This window comes from Hesperophylax consimilis, chromosome 18 (genome assembly GCF_061612785.1).
Source record: "Hesperophylax consimilis isolate HC1 chromosome 18, BYU_Hcon_1.0, whole genome shotgun sequence".
In the NCBI taxonomy this organism is placed as follows: Eukaryota; Metazoa; Arthropoda; class Insecta; order Trichoptera; family Limnephilidae; genus Hesperophylax; species Hesperophylax consimilis.
In genome coordinates, this window is record NC_142853.1 from 9,926,861 (window position 1) to 9,939,936 (window position 13,076).

General features: G+C 33.2%; 1 protein-coding gene across 2 annotated transcripts in view; it reads right to left on the bottom strand.

The window, feature by feature from the left end:
• Positions 1-9,227: 9,227 nt before the first annotated feature.
• DAAM (disheveled-associated activator of morphogenesis-like protein) overlaps positions 9,228-13,076 on the bottom strand; it is a 160,546-nt gene continuing 156,697 nt past the window's right edge. For both annotated transcript variants that reach the window (XM_089642543.1, XM_089642544.1), the window contains exons 17-19: positions 12,663-12,902; positions 11,076-11,261; positions 9,228-10,300 (exon numbers count right to left, since the gene is read on the bottom strand). In XM_089642543.1, coding sequence (XP_089498669.1) covers positions 9,944-10,300; positions 11,076-11,261; positions 12,663-12,902 — 783 coding nt within the window. In that variant the 3' untranslated portion in view covers positions 9,228-9,943. The remainder of the gene's footprint in view (positions 10,301-11,075; positions 11,262-12,662; positions 12,903-13,076) is intronic.

Consider the following 13,076-nt stretch of genomic DNA (forward strand, 5'->3'; position numbering starts at 1 on the left):
ATAACATACTGATGCGATGGGTGCTATGAGGCCTATTATTGGGAAAAACGGCTATATCAATTTCGGCTGGCAGATTGCCTTGATGGTCTTGAACAAAAATCACAGCGACATCATTCGGACTCGATGGAGCATTATATCGCCGCTGATCGTCGGATGAAGAACGCGAAAACAACAAACTAACGATACGCCGTGGATCACCGCTTTCTCTGCAACGTGCTTCTTCTTCCTCAACAGCCGTTTGAAGATTCATATAGCTACCTGCATAAGGACTAATTTGACGGATTACCCTATCTACAATGGACATGATTTCCTGGACACAATTCACGTTAGCCGGATGATTCATTCGAAGAGTGACTGCCGTGTCTGAATCAAATACATATAACTGAGCATAAGAGGGGGATCGATCTGCTTCTGGCTCCATCGTGGTTGAAGTAAGATGACATATCTCGCCTGAAATTTTCAAACAAAACGGACCCCTGCCTGGAACATTGACAATTTTAGCACCAAAAGAAGCAAAAGCGCTGGCATTGTTGTATTGTCTGATGAAAGCTCTAAAATTCTTAGCACGGGCACCATTACCTAGCAAAAAGTCTTTAAACTCGGCTGGATAATATGTTTGTTCTACATTGATGTCCATTATTAAATGACAAAATTGTTTAAAAATTCTATAATTATTTTAATTGTTTGATCCGAGAAACCATTTTGCATTTTTTTTTAATAGGTATTTTGCATTTTGAATTTGAAATGCTTTTCTAAAAACCATTTTGCATTTTGCATTTTCAAATGGAAAAGTTTTGAACCATTTCCATTCTGCATTTCAAATGGTTTTGGGTACCCATTTTGCACATCTCTGATCGGTACCCACTTTCAAAGGGCGATTCTATATTATACTACCTACATCTATCGGATAAATTTATAACTTCTATGATCTATCTACTCTAGAGCTATGTATGTCGCATAGTGAAACATTTTGGGAAACGCTGTTTTAGACGTTAAGCGTTCAATTTGTATACAAATCGCTTCCGAAGAAAAACAACAAGAATATAATGGAATTTCTTCGCAAATCTCACCCTTTGCGGGTAGAAACTTTCCCTTCTCCCATCGGAATCTCATTCTCTTCTTATAAATCATCGCATCTCCATCTCATTGCGGCCAGATCAACAAACATTTATTCATGGGTTTAGTATTAAATGGTAATTTCACATCTTGCAGTCGCCCGGGATGGGATTAAGTGCTTCGGTAAACGGCGAAAACACACGAGCTGCTCTGCTGTTTCTCGTGTCATCAGCTAGTGATTCATTGTAACATTTAATTCATTTATTCATTTCAGTTGCGAAAACAAAGGAACTGTAATCCGTGATAATTTTATGACTATTCTGTACCAATTAAGAGGAAAGCGGGCGACGTTTTGACTATTAAAACGTATTCCCATATTTCCTCTCTGAATGTTGACACTAGTGCAAATACGTTGTAAGGTAATGTAGATATCAACCACTGGCATATTCCTACGTTTTGCGTTTTTTGATAAGTTGCTTTTTATAAGAGTTATTACTTTCCAAAAATCCTTAAAATTGCCTAGTTTTAACGCCATCAACATCGCCGAGTATAAAAATTTGACAATGAATTTTAAAAAAAACAATGTGCCCAGACGTAGGATATTTTCGTCTAATACAGTTTTGGAGAAGACAGAGGAATGCGAAAACCTACCTATTTTTAAAAAATTTCGGCGCCCGCGTTTCCTCTTAAGAGGAAGCTACAAGCCAAAAATGTGTATATTCTTGGTTTACCTTTTATCGTAGGTAATAGGCATTAAAATCGCTTGACAACGGAGTCTAGAAACGTTTGATTTCAAGAAAAAAACTGGTTTTTATTTATTTTGTAAATAAGTTTATAAGAAAGCAAAAAAGTTAATCAAGTGAAACTGTCACAGTTAATTTTAGCTACAATACTGTATTTTTTAAAAGTTTCCTTTATGCGTTCATACATTTCTATTGAAAAAATATTTTTTTTAGTAGTTTGCATTTATATTTTTTATTGAGTAATATATATATTTATTTGTATTCTACTCCAGCGAAACGATAGGGAAACCTTCAATTTATCTAAAGCATATTTTTTGGTATTCATAATGTACACCAATTCGTTATAAAGATTAATCAAAACAGTGCTTTGGCATTAAGCTTCGCCTTAATATTACTAATTATGAGATGCTATATACATATCTTCCTACACAGTTTCAACATTAGGTATAACATTGAAGTATCACAATATGGGGCGACTTTTAAATCAGGGGGAGACTTTGATCATCTACATAATAATTCTGAAATTACTCGTATCTTTTTAATGATTTTTTTTCAGGCAGCGTGAATACAATGCCGCTTGGAAAATACGTGTCAAATTAGTTGGTTTCTAATAAGTTATATTCAAACATATTGATAGTTGAATTATAAAGCCGTTTTTTTAAAGATATTATCAGACAGAGAAAAATGTTAACAAATTTTACAAATTCCTCAATTATTATAATATTTTCATGCCATTTATATTGAAAAATATATCAGTGTATATCGGTATAATTACTTGAATATTCATAATCGCATTTTTTTGATTGGTGTATCCTTTCCTCCAAGGACGTATTGTGATAAGTTTATAAAAATTGTATATAAATGATGCCACACTTCGAAGGTGACTTACTTTTTTTGACTCACATAAACATTTTTTTAAACATATATTTCGATATTTTAAACATGAGCAATAAATGTGACATAAAATTTTCATTTCATTCAAAAATCAGAGATTTATTAATACTTCGCGTATTACAATGGTGACTCGATAGTCGACCTAACTAGAAGCTGGCTAATTGAGATCTGGGAACAGTAAGTTTGTCAGGGAGCATTCTCACTGGCCCTGGCGACTACTGACCACTAGCTGCCATCTTACGGACTTCCAAGCAAGCTCTTTGCACTGCCCTCTATGAGTGCATCTGTGAAGCTCTTAACTAACTCACTTCTCAACAATAACCCTATTTTACTGTGCGAAAATCACTTTAGGGTAATTTTTAGGTTAAAAAGTTCGATTGTACGGGAAAATGGAAAAATATTTTTGTATCCGAAAATAAACATTGGAATATCGAAAAAAGTTTTTTTTAACTCTACCATCATGTGGAATCATCTCCCAAAGTTAGCGCAGTTTACCCCCGGACACCCAGTAAATACGTAAGTAGGTATCTACCTAACTATTAAAAAGAAATCTGTTTTCTGAAGCGTCATACACTCTCGTAGGGTGCCTCTGGTGTTATGAAATTTGCACACACTTCTCTCTCTGGGTCAGTGCAAATATTTTCAGGCTCAAACGTCATTTCCAGCATGAGTTATGGAGCTTTGAAATATCAATTTGACTGTCACTTTTTTAATCCAAAGTTTGGTGAAATGTAGTGTGCTAGTACGAATATTTGTATTTCAGTATTTTTTTGTATCGTATCCAATCGGCATAACTTGTCAGGCTCTGAAATATCTCTTGTAGCAAAGATAAACTGAAATTCCGGTCAATCCAATAACACTCTCCTCCAGTGTAAGTGTAAGAGCTGTCCCATAGATGGCACTAGATATTATTATATTATGTTACCCATAGATGGCGATTAGCTGTCAAGTATTTAGAGACCGAGTACCTATGTAATAAATAAGGTTACGCCCAAATTATGAAACGCATACCAAATTTCTACAGATTTATAACAAATTTCTTATTAACTCTTTATGTTTTTAAGTTTCCAAAAAACATATGTTATTTTTTAAGATAATATTTACACAATTATAACGCCAAAACGTTAATTATATAAAATTCCCTCAGTAAAAAAAAAAAGCAAAGTAAGCTGCGAAAATTATTTAAAACAATTGACAAATTAAAGTGAAACTCTTTCAAACTTACAGCAAAGCTAAATATATGTCAACAGGAGTCCTGCAGGGGTAGGGTTGCCAGATGGTATCCAAAAGGAGGACATGTCCTCCTTTTCTATGTTTTGTCCTCCGTCCTCCCTTACCTACTGTAAGTCCTCCTTTTTGCTAAACATCCAAAATGTTAATAAAACAGCCAAATACCCGTGTTTTACCAGCGGGCGAGACTACTTTGAAGCCAAAAATGTTCTGTTTACGACTACCATGTGAATGTGGACAACAAGGGCACTATTGCTTTAAAAAGACACGTAGCTACGAACTACGTAACTTGATTTCATTTCTTAAATCAAAATCAGATGAAGATGAAGCATATTATGATTTTAAGTTGCACAAGCAGTGGTAAATCTACTTCAAAAGTGTTAAAAACATTGAATTTTTCTTACAACTGCTCAAGATCTGCGAGTTTTATTTTTGTATAAGCGCACATAACGCAAATGTGAAAGAGTTTTTTCACTGATTACTCAGTGGAGCAAAGAGAGGAATATACTAAGTGTGCAGTCAGTTAAATCTTTATTTCTTACTCAATACAACTTCAAAAACATGAAATGTGAAGATTTTTATAATTTTTTGTTAAAAAACCAAGAACTTCTTTCCAAAATTGGCAGCTCAGCTAAATATGATTAAAATAAAATAAAAAAATATAAAAAATTCGTTTAATTTCTGAATGTCCTCCTTTTTTTACAGAAAATCCTCCTTTTTGGACCCATCTGCCCTCCTTTATCAAATTATCATCTGGCAACCCTATGCAGGGGTCAATTCTCGGGCCAACATTATACATAATATTTGTTTCACTCATGAAAAAAATTTTCACCTTTGTTAAGCATTACGTTTATGCTGATGATAAGGCGCTAGTCATTTCGCATGAAGATTTATCTATTGCAATAAAACTCATGCAGCATGATTTCTTTTCTTTACAGAAATGGTCACATGATGCCGGCCTAATAATAAATTCCAAAAAGACTAATTTGATGCATATACGATCTCCACATGCTAAATACACCATCACGCCTGTAATAAAGTCGCATACATCTGAGTGTATACACAATTCTTCACAGTCCTGTAAATGTGGAACCATTGAACTGGTACAAACGTAAGTATATTTGGGGATAACTGTAGATGCGCATATGAAATGGGATACACACGTTAGCAACATCTGCAAACGCCTGCGAGCTATTGCGGGGCGAATTTACAAAATTAAATATTTCATGCCTATAAGTACGTTAAAAATAATCTATTTGTCACTAGCAAAAATCTACAATCAGATACGGAATAACGTCCTGGGGAAACTCCTGCAATACAAATATAGGTTACATCCAATCAATTCAAAACTCTATGACTAAGCTTTTGGTAAACAAACGTATTTATGCACAAAGAAGAGATATAAAATTATTATATGAGTCAGTTAACGTATTATCTGTTCGAGGAATATTATGGTTTAAAATTACATGTCAAAACATAACGTCAGATTCAATATACAAAGAAAAAGTAGATCATGCATATGACACAAGATTCAATAGAAATGAAGGTATGTCCATTCCAAAAATTATAAATAAATACGGACAGCGGACTTTCTCTTATCTTGTGCCTACCATATTAGATTCCAATGGACATAAAAATTGAATAAAAATTGAAACTTATATTGTTTATAATCTTATGCATATGTATATATATGAATATGAGTAATTTGCCTGTGTTACAACTGACTGTCTTTGTATTTTATTATTTTGTATTGTAGTAAGTTAAAAGTTATTCTATTGTTTCTTTTTTATATATGGCTCTGTTTTGTAATTATTTAAGTTCTTACTTAAATTCTTCTGTATCTATTTTAAATATTGTGATTTCTCGTTATTTGTATGATTTAGTAATATATTAATATTGTTAAACTGACCTGCTGACAAACTGCTTTGGCAGTTTAGCGGGTATAAATAATAATAACAAAAAATATTTAAAAAAGTTTTGTTGTTATTTAATATGTTATAGGCATGAAAAAAATCGCAGTGTATCTTTAAATGAAACTAAAGCATTTGTGGAGAGATTTTTGCTCTATTAAAAACGAGTTGTGTTTTATTAAATATTTTCACCATTTTCGCTTAATTATTATCATTTTTTAATATAAGTGTGCTCCCTCTAACATTCGTAATTACATATCTCCCTTTCATCTTTGAACGCTTACTAAGGGGCCTTAAGGTAGGGGCCACATTATTCCAACCGCCTGCTAATTAAGACCTCAGAGCCGATTGTCAATCGACCACATTAAAAGTCCAAGTGATTTGTTTGGGCGGAGTTTTATTTAATAAGAGAGTTTGTGAGAAACCCGGAGATATATTATATATTCATGAAGAGAATTGAATATATAATTTATTAAATTTGTGTAAAATGAAAGGTTGTAGTATTTTTTAATATTGTATTTCACTAAATATGTGATTAACATGTATACATATTTCTACTATATTAAAAATATTTACAAAAATACAAAAGCCAACCACACTTCCATAATATAAAATTATAAAATGTGTGGAACATTAAAAGTTACTTGAGAAGAAATTCAATCCAAAACTGTGCGAATATTTTCCAATTCAATAAGTCAGTCGATTATGCTCCAAACTGTAAATTACATTTTATATTGGTGTACTAAACTGTAAATTACAAATATAGTGTGTCCAAAACGTTTAATTCCAAATTTTGCTGTCCAATACTTTAAATTAGACATATTGGTTCCCGAAATTGCATATTTGATTTCAATATCTGTTAATTAGATTATAGTGGTTTCCAAAACTGTAAATGAGAAATATTGGTGTGCAAAACTGTAAATTAGAAATATTGGTGTGCAAAACTGTAAATTAGAAATATTGGTTTTCAATGCCTCGGATTCAGCTTAGTTTTTTTTACAATTTAGAGCAGAAGTGCATGTTTTCAAAAGATCGTTGTAGTTGTGACATTATGTATTAAAAGTCTTAATTGTTACAATTAATTAATTAACTTAGTTAACCAGACTTATTTTTTATTTCATATTTAGCAATTCCGTTGTGGAAGATTCATAAAATTTGTTGGAATAAATTTAAAATTATGAATGTCATAATCTAAAAATTGTTGATAATAAAGATTAAACACAGGTGGATCAACAAATTTAAATGGATGGATGATTCAAACCCTTTGATCTACAATTTACACTTCATATGAAGGTTAATAATAAACGTCCAACATTTCAATTACTGCAAATACATCAGGGGATTGAACCTGCGATTCCTGGATGTAGACCCAATACTTTAGACAACTACGCAGATATATCTGTTAAATAACAAATTAATTTAAACACTTTATTTTAAACTGGTATGATTGGACGATGTTAATGAAAATATAAAAAAAGTTATTTCAAGAGTTGGTTCAATATTGCAACATTTTCACCCATTCGTGTAAATCTCTTTCACACATAAAAATATACATTTACATAATATATGATATTATTATTATTAATAATAAGAATGGTAAAGATAATATTTGATTTTTAAGCAATTTTTGCAGCTTTGTTCAGTAGTAGAAAGCATTTTATTAGCTAAAGATACGTATTTTGAATTGGACTACTTATTTACTGATTACAAAATTAACCATCATTTATGTATTTAACCCAATCCTTGTCAAGCTTTTTTGTTTACATTTCTCTCTAACTACTCGTACATCAAACGTCCATGTATAATTTCACTTAATGAATGGTGACAGTTGTTATGAATTATTCAATTACTGCCATTAATTTTTATGTTTTTAAAGATTGTTTCAACGGCAAATCCGCAGTTAACTGTTTATTAACATAGGTTGTACGATAGATTTGGGCCATTACAATAGATGACGTATGCCGCTTGAAAAATGCACTGAATTCTTTTTTGTCCCTGGACAATATAAGTATTGAGTTCATCAATCAGTATAATGTACAAACATTGATGTCCACGGCATCAGGCGTTTATATTTTCTATGCATGGCATCGAAAAGGTTAACATAAATTTGAAGCACTGTTTTTTTTGTACAGAATTTACTTGGAAAAACGTGTTTGATTTAAGTAGGTATGCATTTAAAAAAATTGTAAAGTCAAAAATTCTAGTTAAAGTCTAGTTATGTTATGTACCCATATTGAGTTACTTTATTCTAAGAACAACATCTCCTGCATACAAAGGCAACATTTTATTATTCACCCATTACTTATAATATTTGTAAATGGTTTGTGCCGTTTGCTATCAATATAAATTCAAATATTACAAAATTTCTACAATATTTTTACTTCTATTAAAAAAATTACGCAAAAAAGTCCTTTATTCAATTATTAGACATCGTTTTATATTATTAGGTGTTGATTAAAATTATCTCAGTCACAAAGTTTATTTAAATATCAAGGATTATTAATTTAATGCATTGTGAATATTTTAAACTCTATTTTGAAAACTGTCCCTGTTGATATATTTTGTCTCGCATAATGTAAGCAATACAAAATAAAGACATTAATTTTTACCCCAAAGCATTCTGATTTCAAAAAAATCAAAAGGAATAGACATAATGCAATTGTGAAAAATTATTAGATGCTGTTTTAATATATATAATGTATGAAGGTTTTTTGATTTCCATTCTCATTTTAATATTTAGGGGAAGGAACCTAGAGGCAGATCGAAGAAGAGGTAGAAAGACTGCATGGGAGAGAATTGGAGCTGGTCTGAAAGGACTAAGGACTGCCTGGAGGACCGCAATCAGTGGAGATCTCGTGGAGGAGGCCAAATCCCACTACGATATGAAAATAGTGATGGTGATGTTGATTTAAAAATTTATCGTTTTACAATTTTGGGTAATATTGTTTTGAGAATCGGCAACAACTTCAGCAGAATTAATGCATTAAAAATCTTGACTGTAAAAACTTATTTATATAAGTATAATAAAAAAACACACATTCTGTTTGAACAGACATTCTACACATTGATGATTACAGTAATATATTATTTAAAATGGAAATCTACTGATACGCTAAAAATCTTCACAGAACGACAACTAATAACATATATTATCAATAAAAATTGTGAAATGCTAATATTCAGAATAGATAAAATATCTGACATGTAAATATTTAAAAAATTAATTTTAGTACAACATTATGGCAACATTTCCTAGAACTACTAATAATTTTAAATGTAGAAGTATTTTGTTTTATTACCATACTACCGCAATAAATTCAATATTCTTCACAGCTGGTAACCCAAAATATGTTATTAAATTTGATCAAAAACATAATATACAATACAAATTTATTTCATTATGAGATATATTATTTGTATTCAAAATTGTCACATTACAATTATTTTAGTTTTAGCATGAATTTATTTATTTTCTTATTTTGAGATTCAAAAGCATAACAATGAATCTCTTTTAATCCCTATGGGACAAATGCATTATTCGATATTTCTTTTAAAAGAATCATCAACCTTTCAAATAAAAATATTGTTCAATTCTCCTTCCTACGACAATAGGAACATAAAATTAGAAATTATGAATCAATTCCAAGTTGACAATTCTCAATGTTTTCATTAAAATACATACTAGCAATATATTAAACTAATTAATCATTTCACATGCAATTATTACAAAATAATAATATTTTTTAAACACCGTGAAAACGGACTGTCAAATGCAATCAAAGTAAAAAATTTGTGAGTTCCCATTAAGAATTCATATTCCCATAAGTACTTTGAATCCAAAATAAAATGGAATAATCTGTATAATATGCTTATCAATTTATTTCAATCAATATTAATTTGTTTTGGTTGCATATTTTATATATTAAAGTTCAATGATGACTAAAATGTATTTAAAAATCTTAGAAATACGTGTTTTTATTACTACTATTTATCAATAATAGTACATACAGATCAATGCTTTTTAATATAAAGTTTGTTCAAGCAATAATAATAAGTTTTATAAATAATATTGTATGTACAGCATCATCATAAACATAATGGTGACTTATTTTAATTTCTTCCTCCGACTTGCGCCCTTTCTCTCGAGTCTTCTCTGCAAATGGCTCTCGGAGGGGAATCTCTTCCCTTGCCGCTGGCTTTGGATCCCTTCCTGGCCCTTTTGAACTTGGCCATATCCTCGCCGAAGACATCACCCGTTCTGAGGGCCGATATGAGGTCGTCGAATTCTCCCTTGGCCTGGCCGTTGGAGCCGGTGGTGTCCTTGCCGCCGTCCCCGTTGATGTGGATGGTAGTGGTGCCGTTGGCCGTGCCGTTTGACTGACTCGAGGACTTGCTAAGCCCGAGGGACTTGGATACCGATGATAAAAGACTAGACGCTTGCTTTCTCTCCATTGTGCGTTTTTTGAGCTGGAAATATAGAATATTATCAATATGGAATGATATGTTACAGTAAAACCAACACATCGTCCTGTTAATTTAATTGTTCTTAGTTAAGTACTACGTTTGACATATATTATAATATCTTTGAAAGAACACTCAGTAAAAATGCCATACTTCAAACTAACACGGATAAGATGATAAGGGTTCGTTTGATTTCGGCTGTCACGAAATGCAGTTATTTCGAGCTCTAAACCCTAGATAACATTACAAATCACATTATCTGTTAAATTATGGCTGGTTTGTACGACTTTTTGTAGTTACCCTGTAGGTTCACAATGACACACAATTTATTATTTACGCGATTTAATGATTATGGATGAAAGTGTAACTACTTTTATACAATAAATTATTTCTGTCTCACTCTCAACACTGCTGGATTCATATTAGCACTTTACTTATCCAAGTAAAGGACATGAGCCAAACGGCGCTTGGCGCTAGTAAAGCACAGGGCCAGCCTTGTACTTATCACACACACACTATTGCAACTTGATTCTTAAACTCAAAAGTTTCACACTATCAAATTGTAATAACATAAATATGCAAATTTATAAATGGTATGCAAGATGCTCCATCCACCACACAAGCCACCTAATTCGGGAACAGCGTCCCAGAATGCTGAGGCATCGAGGTTATTACGAAGTATTTTGCAGGCTGATCTCGCGCACATGCAAAAGTTCAAAGAAGGACGATGACTTTCCGGCTGTTGCTAAAAAAAACATAAAGTGCATAATATCAATATTACCTCCTGTTCTTGCTTCAACCTCTTCTCATCATCCTCGTGCCTTCTCCTGGTGGCCAGATTCTCTGCGCGCGCCTCGGCCAGCGCTGTGAGGAAAGCCTCCAGCGCGCCATAAAACTCCTCCGGCTGAGTTGTGGCCGCGTCCTCGCCAAACAGGCGTACGGCTCCTTCGAAACGAGACTTCATGTCCTGGGGAAGAGGTGACCAGATTAATTTACAGTCTAATAGTAAAGGTTTATCAAGGTCCATTATTTGGGTTTATTATCCATCACATTAAATTTGATGACAATCAAATCAAAGTTCAGCACCATTTACATTGACATTTGAAAAATTCCCATTAAGCGCCGTTTCCCGGCCGAATTTAGATTAAGATAAAATTTACATCAACTGAAGCTTAACAACATGACTGTTATGTTGAAAAGTTTATCATAAATTGATCAAAAGCCAAAATGGCTCGAGAATAGGTGTTTAACCATTAGAGTCCTATCCAGCACTATCGCGCTGCAAGACTTACTCACGACAATTGCGACGCGGCGCTACGGCCCTGCGTGCTTTAAAGCACATTTGTTGGTCTTTGAGCACGCGTTACATTTTAGAGCAGTATATTGCAGTTGGCGCATGTCTTAATAACTCTATTTGTTGTTTATCCTGTTAGAATAAATACACCCAAAAAGATAATCCATATTTTTCACCATGTCGGATGTTAGTTCTATTGCGGACGATGTATCAAAAGACAGCGACACTGACGATGGACGACGAGACCTTTGTTTGACAAAAGCTTTCCTGCTAAAACGAACTGGAAAAGGGGTTCCAACGAGATAAGGCAATCCAACCTCAGATGCACTCATTGTAAAAAGGGACTACATACATGGTCCATGAATTCTATATTTAATATTTTTTGTAGTTGTAAATCTGTAGTTTTTTTATGAGAAGCATAACATATCATTCTTAACTTGTTTAATTGCAAAAAGAATCATTAATTTTGTTGATATTTGTCAAAGTTTTTGCATTTTTATTTAATACAATACTTTTTAATCCTAAAACTGTAGAAAATTACGTACATACTTAAAAATAAAAATAGCACCAAAACGGTTAGTGGAGATCATTAGAATATTAAAAATTACAAATGCTTCGTCAATTATTTGATGGTTATTAGGAACACCCCAACATAAGACTGTTTATATATAGGGGCAAAAGTAATCACCTAATGTTCTTTTGCTGTAATTTTTTTTTTTACGATAAACTTTGGTACTGCTTGTTATTCCGCGTCTTTGCGGAGTAAACCGATTCATGTCATGTTGATTTAAATTGTGCGTTTGTTTACTTCACAAATGTCAAAACCGAATTGACATTTGGCGCCATTTGTAAAAGTTATAGCGTTTTCCAATAGGGTGATTACTTTTGTTCCACTCTGTATAAATGTAAAGCCAGCAATGTCAGATTTACTATAAACTTGCAGGCCCCGGTTTAAAATAGGCCCTTTCGCGTAGAATTTCCTTGTGTTAAAGCATAACTTACAGCACTCGCTTGTAGGACAAAGTGTTTGTAAAACCTGCACTGGGTAAATACCATGTTCTTTGGGTCCCTTACCTGGAACTGATCTTCCAGCTCCGCGAACCTGCAGCTGGCCCCGGAGTAGAAGTCCTCCATGACTGGCAGGAATCTGTCCTGCTGCAGGCTCTGCTGTGAGCGCTGGTGCTCCATCTCGCGACGGATGTCTGCCAGGCCAGCCCTCAGGGTGGCCATGTCCTTCTCCAGCTGCCCCAGGGACACCTTTGAGGCCTCTCGGCAATGGGGGAGATCCTCTTCCAGAAGGAGCACATCCTTGAACTGTTATTTTTTGAGGTTAGAAAAGAATTGAAATGATTTTGTATTATTGAAACAATTTTAAAACCTTTTTTTTCTTGGAGGTTTAGACCGTCGTAGCACGCACAGCCAACCGCACAAATGAACAAAATTCTTGTGTAAGTAACACAAGTTTTACAACGCAATCGAAGATCTAAA